The 15,608-nt window shown below is 44.1% G+C and overlaps 1 protein-coding gene across 2 annotated transcripts; it reads right to left on the bottom strand.

Moving 5' to 3' along the window:
* Window positions 1-2,090: 2,090 nt before the first annotated feature.
* LOC111237312 (armadillo repeat-containing protein 1-like) lies at window positions 2,091-9,594 on the bottom strand. Of its 2 annotated transcripts, none has more exons than XM_022766356.1 (7): window positions 9,076-9,594; window positions 7,939-8,132; window positions 7,670-7,761; window positions 6,370-6,559; window positions 5,742-5,870; window positions 5,176-5,250; window positions 2,091-4,552 (listed from the first exon to the last, which is right to left on the bottom strand). In XM_022766356.1, exons 2-7 carry the CDS (start codon window positions 8,098-8,100, stop codon window positions 4,361-4,363), a joined length of 840 nt encoding a protein of 279 aa, XP_022622077.1. In that variant the 5' UTR covers window positions 8,101-8,132; window positions 9,076-9,594; the 3' UTR covers window positions 2,091-4,360. The 2 variants fall into 2 exon arrangements, with proteins under 2 accessions (XP_022622077.1, XP_022622076.1); XM_022766355.1 differs by having other exon boundaries at window positions 9,331-9,594.
* Window positions 9,595-15,608: the final 6,014 nt, after the last annotated feature.

Raw genomic sequence — 15,608 nt, 5'->3', positions numbered from 1 at the left:
GTAGCTTTGCTCAAGTTCCTAGCACAACAAGGACATCAAGTAAAAACAAACTGCAGCTTTGTAAAGAGACAGTAAAATATTTAGGTTATTGTCTTTCAGCAGAGGGACGACACTTAGATAAAGAGAGAAAAACAGATATTTTACAAGCACCAAAACCTCAAACCAACGATTACGAATTGTTTAGGAATCTTTTTGTAGCACATGCTTTGAATTCCTTCGATACGTCAGTAGTGTTCTAATCAGACCAGATGTCCTGATGATAGACCCTCATCACAACCATAAGAGACTTAAGACTTGACTTGGACTTGGGATCAGAGACTTGGGACTTGACTTGCCTCAAAGTGCGAAGCACACACGGGAGAACTGCGTCTCCTCACGGTAAATCCTGTTCTTCCGTCTCTCGCTATGGACAAAATCCATTTGCGTTTTAAATGTTCGTCGGTCGGAAGGCGCTGTGATTGACTGTCTACCTGTCCGGGCTGTACGATGTCAGGTGGGCTTGGCGCCAGCGCAGAGTCCGTCTATGATGGAATCATCACAATATTGAGTGAAATAATAAAAACATTTGATGCCTCACAATGTGTCTGTGAAGCTTGTGAACGACGTGTGATACTTTCCTGTTTCCTGACATATGAACTTTGTCTCGTGTGTTCTGTTTGTCGGGGTTAATTTGACATGTACTGGCTGTTTCACTGGTCAGCCTTTTATATTTCATAGGATAACTGTATGAACATTGTATTTAGACTCAGTGGCTGGGTTGGTCTTGGGCTGTTGTGGTGGCACTATGCATTTCACAGCTTGTCTGTACTTGTGTATCATTTGTCATTTCCTGTCTCTCCATCACTCAACTTCAGCTTCTGAGTGTGACTGAAAGAAACAAATCACACTAAATCAAACTGAATTAATGATCTAAAACTCGCTGGAATCATTCTTAACATCATCTGGAAAGAAACATTCATGACACATTTTCATCTCTGAGGCAACTTTTAGGACTCATCATTAGACAGCAGCACACTGACGATGATGATGACGATGATGATGATGATGAAATCTTCAGTGTCAGCCAGTGTCGGCAGATTTCAATAAAGAAAAAAATCAGGATTTAAATTTAAAAAAAAAAGAAGTGATTTGATAATAAAAATAATACAACAGAATGAACTCTAGAGCTCATGCAGCTACAGAAGAGTTCATAGTGAGGGAATAAATGTGATTCATTTGAAAATTAATGAACAAAACTTTTAATAATATAACAGAATGATTGAATGGAAAACACGTTCTATACTGTCCTGAAATTACATTGAGAAAAACTGGCCGTTTTATATCTGAAGACAAATATTCACAGCAGCAGATGTTTCCTTTTGACAGCATCTTAACAGACGTCATGTCCACACTGCGAAGCACAAGTGTGTAACTGTGATGAACTGTGGGTCACCTCCAGAGTAAGCCTCAACCTCTGAGGCTGAAACATGGAGAACCGGAAGCTGCAGTACCTCTAACGACCACTAGAGTCTGGCTCCAACAGTGAGTCAGTCCCCATAGACTCCCATGTTAAAATGTCCAACTTTACAGCAGAAATAAACATGTTTACAGCCTGGTACAAAAACTGTTTTGGTCTCTAGAGATAATTTCCTCCTTCATGACACCTGTTTATAAAACTCACCTGTTTATATAACTCACCTGTTTACATTTTATTAAGGACTACAGTTATGGAAGACTGAGGGCGTGGCCTCTTTGAGTGATGAACATGCACTTAAGTCTCAGCTCATCACGCAACCCTCCTCTTTGACCATTTCTGTTTTAGCGGGGCAGAGTCAGACACTGCCAAGATGGCGACGGTGGAGCAGCTCCCTCTGAGCTTTAGAAACCTGTGGGTGACGTCACAGATGCAACATCCATCTTTATTTACAGTCTGTGGTTTTCGCTGACTGATGACTATTAGAAACGTTGGTGAAGACTGTTGGAGCTATAGAGACATGGTTTAATGAATGTGTTGCATGACGGACGGCAGGAAGTCAACGACTGTGAACAAACAATCAGGTTTTAAACAAACAACAAAGGAGGAAACTTATTCAACATGACTGATGTTCAAACATGTTTCTGTCTCCATTTTATTCATAATGTTGCTTTTTGTTCAAACAGTCGTATTATATTCAGGCCAGTACTGCATTAAGCATCATGCTAACATCTGACAACAGGCTACTCTGAATGTGATTGGACAGTGAGTGGTGTAGGCAGAGCTATGAGCACACCTGGCAGGTACATGAACACACAAACTCACAGAATGAGAGGAGGACAGTAAAAATCTGTACAAGGTCATTAAAGGTCATTTCAGAAGAAAGTCTCAGTCTTAACTAAAATAAAATAAAAATTTGGAGGGTTGATTTATTTTCCTTTGATTTTTCATGTGATTCTGTGAATTAAATCAAACATCAACCTCGACTTCTGTGGTTTAATCATGAATTAACACCAGGAGAGGTGAGTAAAGGGAAAGTCTACATTTTAATGAAACGTTTGTTGTTGCTGCATTTAATACTGTGACCTTCAGGTTTTGTTCAGACGTTTGTTCAGAGAAGTGATGACTCAGCTCTTTAATCATCTTAGTGATCTTGTTGTTTTAGTTTCTCCCCAACAGCTGAGTCCTGTCTCACATGGTCCAGTGTTTAAAACACAGATTTCTACTCTATTTAAAAACATCACCCTCAGATTCAACTGTGCAAAATAGTCACAAAACTGATTCCCATCAACCCTCCGGCTGTTACAAGAGAAAATCAAGCTTAGGGAACATAGCTCCATGCAACACCACCGTGGTTGGATGTAGGGCAGAGTTCAGCGTCTGGTCCACAGGAAGTGTCAAAATAAAAGTTCAGTTTAAAGGCATTCACACGGGGGTGTTGGTGTAAACATGACGACGGGTCCAGAAACCTCACGAGCTCTGAACAATCAGAGAAGAAGAGTCAGAAAGAGAAAGTAAAGCACCGTCCTGCCACTGATCCGAGGAGGAGTCCATCCCTCTCCCACTCACAGGAAACAGGAATCAAACCTGTGGCCTCTCCGAGTCTCTGACCTCCCTGCAGAGTCTTTAAATCTGCCGTTTTACCACCGACACATGACTGCAGTAACATCACAGGAAGGCTGCAACTAACCACCACTTTCATTTGTCTCTGAATTTGTCAAAAATGAGGACAAATACCCATAAAAGCGACATGATTCGCCCCAAACACGAGGGACCAGCTGACACAGCAGGTCCTCCTCTCTGGATGTTTGTATCTGTACAGGTATTTTTGTTCATCTGCGACGTCGGCTCAGGTAGATGTGTGCAGAGCACGAGGTCACCTGAGGCCGTGCACCTGACAGGAGAGTGAGGAAGACGTCTGTCAGTTGTGTCCTCTTCTTCTGTGGTGGTTTAATGGCAGCGACTGGAGACTCACCCACCTGCTGTTTATCTCCATCAGTCGCCTCACGTTGACACAGCAGCAGAGGAGGGAACCAGACGCCGCTCAGGTTTGGCCTCAAAGGTTCAGACTGGAGCGACGACACTCGACTGATCAAACTGCACTTTCCTGAGAAGAGCTCTACTCATCAGAAACAAGTGAAGTCACTTGATCTGATCACAGCTGGACTCATGCACATGTGGTTGGTATGGAGACTGATGAGAACTAATCTGAGCCCGAGGAAACCGTCCACCAAATTCAGGACGTGGTTTCTGATCATTGGTGATTCTGGTCAACAGTTTACTGAGATGTTTTATTAAAGGATGAGGATTTTAAGTTTCAGATCATAAGGCTTGATTTTCTGCTGTGGACTCCTCTGAGGTTTTCGTGGGCATCCGTCATCATTTTTGACATTTCCAGGACTGAGCCTGAGCCCAGCACCGAAGTGCTGAGAGCTGGAGACACTGAAGGCACAGCTGACTGAACTGTGACGCTGCTCGTCCTGTCACACACGCCACTGCAGGAAGAGAAGTCACTCAGTCTTCTGGTCAAATAAATAATAAAAAGAAGGAGGAGAGCGGCGTCCCGGTCAGGCCTCTGTACTCTAACTCGTTGGTGTCTGTTTGTGTCCCTGCAGGACACTTCCTGTCTGTTAAGACAATTTGGTTTGTAACATTTGGACCCGTTTACAGAGAGAGTGACGCCACAGACCTCCAACAGAAACTTTAAAACCACAATCCAGAGGTTTGTTTTCACGCCGACAGGCGGTGTCTGTGTTTAAACTCACTGTTGGAGGTTCTGTCTCAGGTTCGGTCTCTGGCTGACACTGGCAGCGCTGAGATTTGGCAGCTGGTAGGTGTTTGTTCTGAGAGTACGTGGGGGGGAGGGGTTTAACAGAGCGGGGAGGAGGGGGAGGCGGCCCCAGGGGGTCACCAGTAGAAAGAGCGGGAGAGGAAGTTGGCGGCGGCACCGAGCCAGCTGGTCCCGTCCTGGCCGGACCCGACCCGGCTCACTGCCTTGTCGGGCTCCTGAGACGGACTCTCGTCCTCTGGCAGGTAGTCCGGCAGGTCCACGTTCTGCTCCACCTCCACCGAACCGTCCTCCGTCAACGGGATCAAAACCTGGAGACAGTGACAGAGAAGAGACGCCACAGATACAGATGTGGAGGATGATGGGGTTCTGATGGAGTCAGGAGACCGGCTGCAGGTTGGCTTCAATCATAATACGAAGTCCCACAGATTCTTGTTTTGGCTCCTCTTTTTATTTTACATTCAATTAATAATTCACCGTGTTAGGAATTCGGCTGGTTGCCATGCAACACTATGTTGACATTACCAACTATAGAACATCTTTGTATTCACCTTATCAGGTCAAACATGTTTATCGTTGAGCTTTAGAGGCGCTGGCAAGTGGAGTTTGCCCCTTTTGGGCAGAGCCAGGCTAGTGGGTTCCAGTTATTATGCTAAGCTAAGCTAAGCTAAGCTAAGCTAAGCTAAACTCAGGGAATTCAGGGATCTGACTGACTCAAATTCATTGTCCAAACAAACACACAAACCATCTTATCTGAGTGACTCCGACACTGTGAGTTGATGGTTTTACATGTTATTTATATTAAGATGAATCTGTAGCTCTGGTTCAGGGTCACTTTGACTCTGCTGCCCCCTGCTGGTGTGTCTGAGAGGAGGAGGACCGACCGGGATCTGTTAACTCACTGGATGATTTCAGCAGCGAAACTGAAACTGACCTCGTCTCCGTTTTCTCCTTTCACCACCTGCTGAGCCGTCATCACCTGGGTGGAGGCGATCGCAGACGCCAGAGCCTGAACGGAAAAACACCTTCTGTCATTCACCGAGGATTATTCACACTTTCAGTTCAAACCAGAAATAAAGACACATGACGTTAAGTTTCCATCAGTCCTCCAGGATGTTTTAATTGAGTCTTTTTCAGACTCTCTTTGTTTCTTTGTCTTCTTTCCTTGTCTTCTATCTGATATAATACTATATATATATATAACAAGCTAACAGCAGATGAAGCACTCGCACCTCACGGAGAAGAGTCAAAGAAAATCATCAACATTATTTAATCTCTGGTCAGTATCAGGAATCTGAGAAAATAATCAAATGATCTTTTTTGTTTTTATTATTTATGAAATCAGCTACAGTTACAGAGAATCTGACATCAACTCCCTGCTTTCAGCAGAGCGTGAAGATGAGGAGGAGAGGAAGAGGAGGAGGAGGAGATGAAGACATGAGGAGGAGAGGAGGAGGAGAATAGGAGAATAGGAGTCTCCTGTGGACTGTAAATGTTCACCTCCTGTCTCACCTCGGCCTTCAGGTCTGATCGGATCCGGACGATGCATCTCTTCACGGCCATCTGGAAGGTGAAGCTGATCACTCCTCTGATCTTCAGCAGAGCCTCCTCACACAGACTCCTCCGACTCTGGGCGGGAGGAGGAGCGACACAAACGACAGTCAGATGTTTGGAGTCTTGAGTTTAATCCTGAACCCCGGAGCATTTTTATGGAGTGATAGTCTCATCGTGTCAGCAGGATGAACCAGAACCAGAACGCCTCTGCTGGTTCTGGTTCTTCTGTGTTCTTATTGTTCAGCCTTTAACTTTCACAAAGTCACACACAGTGTTTACATGAACATCAGGATCCTGGTTTTGATCATATCTGTAATATGCTGTTCCCACAGAACACAGAGAAACCTGGTTATAACTCATATCCAGGTTTCTGACGGTCTGATTTCACCAGACTGTCTGTCTGAACGCTGCTGATCTGAGGACCGTCAGAAACCTGGATCAGGTGTTTACATACCACAGTATCCTGGTTTCTACCTCATCAGGTGTTTGAAGGTGCAACACGTAACCGGGGTGCTCCAAAAAATGAATGAATGAATGAATGAATGAATGTCGTCACTCAGGGCTTCGTGCTCACCGAGTCGTCCAGGCCGTCGATGTGGAGGATGACGGTCTTGGCTCTCTTGTTGCTGGAGCCCAGAAAGAACTGGGCTTTACGGCGGCTGCTGACGGCCTCCTCGGCCGGCCCAGAGTCGGCGCTGCTGGACGCCTGCAGGAGCTCGTAGATCTCTGACGCCAGCAGCTTCGTCTCTCCGGGAGTGGTCGACCTGGACGACATGAAACGGATCAATCGACTGAGGCCTGAAGGCGCAGTGTAACCAGACTTCTGTGTTTGTTTGTTGTCTTGGTTTTTATTCACTTCGCATATATTAATCTCTTTGGTTGTTTAATTTGAAGTTACGGTGAATTGCTTTACTGACTATGAACTCACTGAAGGTCATTTATCGTCATGGTAATAAAGTTAACTCAGCACACAGTGTATTCAGACTTGGATTGACTCTCACTGATATGATGAGTTCAGGTGTTTTAACCTCTGTGAAGGCGACCGTGTTTTCACCTGTGGTTGTTTGTTTGCCAGCAGGTTTAAACCAAAGGTTCTGAACCCTGACCGTAATGATCAACACAGATCGGATTGAGTCTTTTTTCTCTGTGTCTGTGTTTTTTGTATTTGTGTATATTTGTTTTCTTCTTTTGGTGTTCTGTTTGCCCGTTTGATACATGAGTGTTTATATAGATGTGTTTGTGGGGATGCCACCTGCATGGGGAGGGGGGCACGTTCACAACTTTTGTAAGAAATGCATAACTAATGATGTCAATGTTTTCCATAAATAATGATAAAATGATAAATAAAGTTGTTAAAAAAACAAACAAAAAAAACAAAAAAAGGTTCTGCACCCATTTGCTCCAGACTTGGTGGAGGGACGGGACCCGGACCAGGGAAGAACACATTACATTTTGGTGCTGATCCACTTTCCTTAATGTGTAGGACTGTTTGACTGGGCCGAGGTACGTGAGTGCTGTTCCAAATCAACCGAATCAAGTGTGCAAACCTGTAACTGGAGAACTGAGACCAGAATCCTGAGGTCTATCTGAACCCCGGTCTCCAGATACTTCAGACTTGACACTGTGGTGGACTGAAGCCTTTTAGTCAGTGACCGGTCAAACACACAGTCTGCTGGTCGGGAGCTCCGATGGACATTTTTCTGTTCCACTGAAAAATAGCCTGATGAACCAACAGTGACTCTAATCATTAGCTGCAGTCCCTCTTCGGTTTTAATAACTTCATAAATTTAGCAAATGACATTCAAGTTCAGTTTGAGAAAAACTTCAGATTCAAGCTGAAGTATGAGTCGTCCGGGTGAACAGCAGAGACTCACTTCTGCATTACATTCTGGAGGCTCAGCATCATCCCCAACTCCCCCTTCAGCTTCTCCTGGTTGGCCCGACATTCTGCCAGGTAACGGATCGCCTGTAACATCAACCAATCACAGTTATCCACACGCTCAGTGCACAAAGAACCAGCGGTACCACACCTGGACCTTTGTCTTGAAATGTAAGTGGGCATCCTGACCCTCTCTGCAGGAGGGTCAGAGTCACCACCTGGATGTCAGCCAGTGTAAACTAATGTCAGGTTATCGCAGCTCACCAGCAGGGCAGAGTAGACGACCTGAGGGTTTGGGTGGTCCAGAAACAGGATGAGTCCCGGCAGGCAGCCATGGTCCTGGACGATGGCCCTGCGGTTCATGGGGTCGGCGGCCAGGTCCCGCAGTTGGTTGACCACGGCCAGGGCGTCCGGCTCCGTGCTCATGGCTGATGTTCACTCGCCCATGCACGAACCAACTGAGGACAGCAGCAACAAACATCTAACACTAATACGACTCTGAGAGTGGAGGCACAGGAGAGCTGGAGAGAGTGATGCTGCGGTTCAAGATGTTTTCTACAGTAAAATGTGACACGCTGAGAAACGTGGCAGAAATAAAAGCAAATGATTTAATTTCCTGATCTTTGGCACAAAGAACATCATATTTCTCTAATGGTGGAACGATTCTCAGAAGTTTGTGTTCAGTAACTTACAGAGTAATGAATCAGTCCTGTGCTTAGAATTATAGTAAATGGCCATAAGTATGTGGACAGTCCTGTCCAAACACCAAAGAAAGGAAACACTGAGCGAGGAAACAAAGAGGGAGTGTTGCACTAGAAGGGTTTATGTTTATGTCCTCCATCTGTTACAGGGGACTCACGTCATGAAGGGGTCCCTTCAGTCAGCTGTATGAAGGTGTCTGAACAGACTACAACATATCAAACCCACTGGTCTCTCCGGTCACAAGGCAGCACCTGACAGCTTATTCTAAATCTGCAGATTACACTCAGTATTTATGCAGCTGAAGTCTGGAACAGTTTACTTGCTGGTCTGAGAACTGCACCTTGTGTTAAATAGAACCTCTGGGCTTATTATATTAATCCAATTAATTTTAATATAAAACTGAAACTCAGGAGCACTGGCAGCGACAGTGATGTGACAGGTAACTGGATGGATCCCGTGTTTTCTTCTCTACATCAGGTTACAGTGTGTTGAGACCTGATCTCTCCGGATCCAGCCTGGACATGAAACACTGCCACCCTGAAACCGAACATCTGCCAGTTTAATGAAACTACAGTCACTCAGACATGTGGACAACCTGTTGTCTCAGTCATCCAGCTGAAGCTCAGAGCTGTCTGGACATTTTACACCATTTACTGAGGTTAAATAATAATTAGAGTATGAGACATTTGCCAAATTTACCAGACGTTTCTCAGTGTTTGCGGTATTTCGTTGTGTGGACGGTTTCTGCTGAAGACAGGAGCGTTACATTCAGGTTTCAGCGTGATGTTCGGTGTGTCCTCGGACAGCAGACCCGGGGACCTGCCACCAGGAGCGGGTGTTGTCACCCGTCTGCCCGGCTCTCGGGCGGTGTATTTCGGGTGAGAACAGCTGTGTGAGGCGGCAGCTCTGCCGGTTCTGTGAGCTAACGACAGGAGGAATGCTAACAGCGCTCACCTCTGACGGTCACCGGCACCGAGCCCCGGGCTAACGGCTAACGTTAGCGTGTAGCTGTCCGGTTAGCTTCCCCTCCGTCAGTCCCACGTATGAACCACAGGTGACGGTTACGGTTTCCAGCAGTGGCTGGAGGCGGGAAACCGTAACTCACTGATTAATTTAAACTCGACTTCAGTAAAAACACGATAACGTCGCTGTTTACACCGACAGGAAATAAACCGAGGTCAGTCTTCCTGCCGGAGAGCAGTCGGGGTGGCGACGTAACATAAAGGCCTGTGATTGGATGGACGGCGACCACCTGAGTCTGCTGACCAATGAGCTGCACGGATCTAACAGCTAAAGGTCCCACGCCCTGTAGGCGTCAGCGAACTGATGCAGGATCAGTTTCAGAGCGTCAGGAGAATCCCGTGTGTGTCACCGGGCCCGGCACCACGGACTGGGTCCGGCTCGGTCCGGCTCGGTCCGGCTGTCTGTGTAACCTGCTTCACCGAGTCTAACATTAACGGCTCTGAGGATAACCGGGATCCTGAGACCTGTTCTCAGCTGATCCGGTTCTGGGAGAGTCATCTGGACCTTGAGTGATGTGATGAATATGAGATGAAGCAGTGAAGCTGTTGATCCAGTCTCAGCTGAGAGTGATGCTCCACCAGGTGATGAGGAACATGAGCACAGAACCAGAACAGACAGAAGCTGCAGACACTGGGAGAAGTTTTAGATAAATCATATTATCAATGACAATGACCTGGTTGTTCGTGCTTTGAGTGTGATGATGTTCTGAAATCCTGATGCAGATGAAGAAAAGTTTACAGTAACTCAGTCTGAATGAAATGTTTATAATCATGAAGTATTGATCATTTCTCCTGGATCTACTGATCAATAAAAATATCTGCTGCTCTTTATTCTTTGACACTTTATTGGAAACTCTTCTGTCCAGCGGTCTGATTGGTCAGCAGTTGGGCAGCTGACAGGTTTTGAACTGATCCTCTAAAGTTAACTTGCAGCAGCTGTTACCATGGTGATCTACCATAGTTACCATGGTGATGTACCCTGGTTTAAAGGGAGCCAGCTTTGTGATACTGGAGAACCCACTGATCCGGCTTCATGGTGCAGGTTCCTGTAACTCAGCGTTTCACTGAGGGACTTTTTTACTGTCTTAAAAATCTAACAGCACTGATCCAACACTGGATCAGATCAATGAACCCTATTCAAGCTCCATTCATTCCCCAGAACAGAAACAGGATCAAAAGTCTCTCGTTGACAGGTGTGATGGATCAATATGAAGAACAATCACAAAGGAAAGTGAGAAATACATACACACCGCTAGTTGTATGTATTAAATGTATTAACCAGATAATTATTTAACCTTTGTCTTTAACAGCTGAAGGAATTATTGTGACATGAAGAGGTGTTTTAATGTCCACGTTGTCCAGCAGAGAGCAGCAGAGACCTGCCAGTACCAAGCACTGAACAGCCACTGAGGGAACGACCAACGCTTTATTGTAATGAATGTGACAGATACAAAATGTTCATCCAGGAACTGATTCACCAGCAAAGACAAATCATAATCAAGACATAATCAATCAATAATCAAAACAAAGAGAATAAATGCTTTTCAGATCAATGTGGAATATGATACAAAGAAAAGTCAAATGTTGCATTGAATGAACCGAGACTTCAAACAAACGTCATCACACAGGAGCGAGAGCATTAGTCCAGTTTTAGCTGCTAGCATCAAGCTAACTGCTAACCTGCTGTGGAACACATGACCTCTAGATCTGAGAAAGATAACTTCTCTCTTCACTTAAGCTTTGCTTCACACTAATGCACTGCTGCACCTCTGTTAAAATGTATTCCACTTTTTATTCATTTTTTATTATCGAGTGAGTTTTATTTTCTCTCTTATAATTCATTCATTATGGCATCCTTTACCCCCTCCCCACCTCAACTCTGCATTAACCCATCTTATCTTGAATGACTTTGAAATGAGTCACATCGGCACATTTTGCAGGAAGATACATCATTATTTATTTATTATTTATTGACATCATTTATATTGAGCAGAGTTGATAGAAAGTCCTTCTGTGTTAAAGTGTCTGTGGTGAACGCTGTGCTCACGTCCACATTAAGCTGATTGGGGTTGATGGGTCACATGTTGTGTTCCTGAGATCAAATCTCTGAGCTGCATTAAAACACAGTGAGGAGATGACACAGCAGGACACTGAGCACAGGTTTAATCTCAGCAGAGACACAGACTGTGTTGTCTTTCACTTCTCCGTCTCTGATCCATCATGTCATCACAGCCGCTCTCATTAAACTGTCTTACGGTGTATTTCTTTTTCACAGTTTATCAGGCTGCAGGGACACTACTACTCCTGGTTACCTTTGTGAGTGATGATCTGCAGTTTAAGGGATAGACAGTCACACATAACCTGCAATCTGCATGACTGGATCACAGCGTTGTTAACACCTGCATTAGTGAGAGAGTCTGCAGCCGTGGAGTCACTCCTGAGGAATGATCAGTACTCTGTCCTAGAGAAACAAAACCACCAGATCTCCTGTTGATCACTACAAGACCAGCGTCTCTGAAAGGAGACAGAAGGTTCTAGAGAAAACGATGGTGTGGATGTGCAGATCTCCTCTGCTGCAGTGACTGACTCTGCTGTGAAGCCCACAGTGACAGGAAGCTCCAAAACCCTGTACAAAAACCTGACAGCTCCTCACTGAAGATTTACTCACCTCAGCTCCTCCTGTGATTCCACAACAGCTCCATCAAGTGGACACGACAACATGAAATTACTCATTATAATAATGAACATGATGATTTAATTGGATAAAACAGTGGTTGTATCCGTCCTCCACTCAGACTAGTTCCAGGTTCCATCCCTGTTAATTCAGAGTCAGAGAAAATATTAAACATTTGTGAGAGATTTTGTCATAGTTACTGTGAAGTCTTGAGTTATGGCTAAAAAATGTTTTGTGAGGTCAACTTCAACTTGACCATGAATATCTAATCAGTTCGTCCTTGAGTCCACATGAATGTTTGTGCAAAGTTAGAAGAAGTTCCGTGAAGGTGTTACTGAGATATCGTGTCCACGAGAATGAGACCGACGGACAACCTGAAAATAATGACTGTTGGCAGTGCGGAGAAATACGAGACTTTGTTTCGACAGAAACTTCATTATGAACTGAGCATCAGCTAATCAGATGAGATGTAAATGTACTGATGATAAAGAGGGAGGGCCAATGATGAAGAGCTCAGATCCCAAGGATCAGTGTTCTTCCTCTCCCTCCTCCCCTCTCACTGCAGACATGAAACTCTGGCTGAGAAACGTCCTGATTCTGACTCTCTGGATAGGTAACTCTTTAAACCTACTGACTGTTCTCCTTTAATCAATCATCTTTATTGATTCATCTCTTCCTCTGCATGTTCTGTTCTTCCCAGAGTGTAAAGGAGAAGAGACAGTGAACCAGCCAACAGCTGATGTCACTGCTGCTGAAGGACACACAGTTACACTTGGCTGTAAATTTGAGACCAGCGTTACCTCGAATGCTTATTTGTTCTGGTACAAACAAGAAGAAAATGACTTTCCCAAGTTTCTACTCCGACGCTACTCTGGAACAAAAAATACTCAAGACTCTCAGGAAAACAGATTTAATGCTGAAGTCAACAACAAGTCAGTTCCTCTGAAGATCCAGAAGCTTCAGGTGTCTGACTCTGCTGTGTACTACTGTGCTCTGAGGCCCACAGTGACAGGAAACACCAAAACTCTGTACAAAAACCTTTGGAGCAAAGACAACACAATACTCCACAACATCCACTAGAGGGAGTTACACACTTTGGCCACGTCAGGTCTCCATACATCACTGACAGATCACACAATGTGACTTAACACTATAACATGGTTGGTACCACAGACTCAGGTATTAACTGCTTTTCTTCTTATTTTTATTAAAGATATTTCCTTGTTGTTCTGTCCAGCTGTGATTTTTTTGTGGTGTACCACAGGGTCCAATCATAAGTCCTCTCATTTTCAATGTATGAGTCCTTTCGATCCAATAATTTCTAAATAAATCATCAGTTTCCATTGTTTTACAGACTGTGATTATATATCATGTTAAAATCCTTCCTGTAACATCTTGAGTCCTAGAACTTCAGATCCTTCTACTTGCCCCTACATTCAGTAAACCATTTAGGGTAAAATCAATTTGTTTCTGAACTGTCTGCCGATGTTATCACAAATGCTGATACTCTGTGTTGTAATATTGTTGTGATGACCTTTTCCTTTCATCATCTGATGATAATCCTGAAAAGGTGATGTATCCTTTAATCATCACAGAAAACCTTTTGTAAAATCTGAAAGTAATTGGTAACCAAATATCTGCTCCAGTCCTGTTCACCAGGAGGAAGTGTCACAGAGAGAAAATACAGATCTAAGAGGGGACGACGGAGACGATTCAGGAGGAGCTGAGCTGTTATTGAACTATATAGAAGAAGAGAGGAACTTCCATTATTCAGCACAGTTCAATACACCAAACCATCACATTACCTTTATTCAACATGCTGTATTGGACTATTATGTACTGTCTCTGCTGTTTTTGTCTCTACTCTAAACAGGTATGTGAGATCAATGCAAGCAAAACTAATGTAAATTATGTTATTTGAAAATTTACATTATACAATTATACGATGCTGCTTATAACAGAGTTTTTCTGTTTCTTTAGGAGTCAGCTGTGAAGAGAACTGACTCCAGTCAAGACTGAAGAGTTCAGTTCAGAAGGCAGCACTGTTACTCTGTTCCTACAACTACTCCACAAAGGCAGCTATCAGTGATTATTTCTGTCTGGTATCGACAATAATCAGGAAACCACCAGAGTTCCTCATCTCTCACTTGGAACTCAAAAATGAAACAAAGTCTGGACTGTCAGTTTACAGTGAGTGGTGATTAAACCAGAATGGATCTGCAGACTCCTCTGACTTGCAGTGACGTGACTCCTGCTCTGTACTACTGTGCTGTGAAGCCCACAGTGACAGCAAATCCCCAGTCTCTGTACAAAAACACAAGCTGACCAACTGAAGCTGCTGGAAGCCTTTTTTCTCCACACTGTGAACTCTACTTTTTACTCCACTTAGAGGGGCCACATTATCAAAGTAGCGGTGCACTGACTTCCTCACTGTGTTCAACCACAATGTGTCAATAATAACTGCTTGCTGTGAGGAGAACAACTGTCAGAGTGAATGTTGAACATCAGCTAAGTTTTCTTCCTGTTGATTTAAACCTTGTTGTAGAGATGGAACATTGCGCTGTGGATATATTCTTGCTGCTCTTTTTCTTTGGAAGATAGAAAGGCACAACATGTTTCCTCTTCAGACACTTTTAACATATTACTGAGCTCTTACAGTCAGAGCTTTTAATGTTATTTATACAGGAATCAGAGCACATCCATTTCTGCTGACATTTGTTACCTTGTAAAAACACTTTCTATGGTTGAAAGTGACAATGATCAGTGAAAAATCACATTGTTCTACATCGATGTTGTGTGTGTCTGACTGTCTTGGATAGGTAACTCCTTTAAACCTACTGGACTGTTCTCTTTAATTCAATCATCTTTATTGATTCATCTCTTCCTTCTGCCATGTTCATGATTCTTCCCAGAGTGGTAAGGAGAAGAGACAGTGAACAGCCAACAGCTGATGTCACTGCTGCTGAAGGACACACAGTTACACTGGCTGTGAATTTGAGACAATACTGACTCGCACTTATTTATTCTGGTACAAACAAGAAGAAAATGACTTTCCACAGTACATTGATGAAATGCTTCTTCAAAAGACGTAGACAATTGCTCCAACTTCCGAAAGAAAGATTTATGCTACAATCAAGAACAAGTCAGTTCCTCTAAAGATCCAGAAGCTTCAGGTGTCTGACTCTGCTGTGCTTACTACTGTGCTCTGAGGCCCACCAGTGAACAGGAAAAACACCAAAACTCTGCACAAAAACTTTGGAGCAAAGACAACACAATACTCCACAACATCCACTAGAGGGAGTCACACACTGTGAAACACTGAGTTTTTCAGAGACTGTGTCTGTGGACTGACGCACAACATCACAAAAACTAAACCATTAATATAAAGACCATAAATCTCACTGAGGAGGAGCAGAGAGGTGATTACTGGCCACCGCCCACTTTAGTCCACCTCAGCCAATGAGATTCTTTTGTGTGTCCAGAGCAGAAATGTTGGAGGAACTAAAAGCACAATCAGCTTGATCATCTCTCTCTTT

Source organism: Seriola dumerili, unplaced genomic scaffold, assembly GCF_002260705.1.
Source record: "Seriola dumerili isolate Sdu_G_001 unplaced genomic scaffold, Sdu_1.0 BDQW01000850.1, whole genome shotgun sequence".
Classification (NCBI taxonomy): Eukaryota; Metazoa; Chordata; class Actinopteri; order Carangiformes; family Carangidae; genus Seriola; species Seriola dumerili.
This window is presented reverse-complemented; position numbering and strand designations above follow the sequence as displayed.

Coding starts and splice junctions, on each gene's coding strand:
- LOC111237312 (XM_022766356.1), bottom strand. CDS start 8,100: ATGAGCACGGAGCCGGACGCCCTGGCCGTGGTCAACCAACTGCGGGAC. Junction 5,871..6,369: donor TCGACGGCCTGGACGACTCG/GTGAGCACGAAG, acceptor CCTCCCGCCCAG/AGTCGGAGGAGTCTGTGTGA. Junction 4,553..5,175: donor AAGGAGAAAACGGAGACGAG/GTCAGTTTCAGT, acceptor CACTGTCTCCAG/GTTTTGATCCCGTTGACGGA.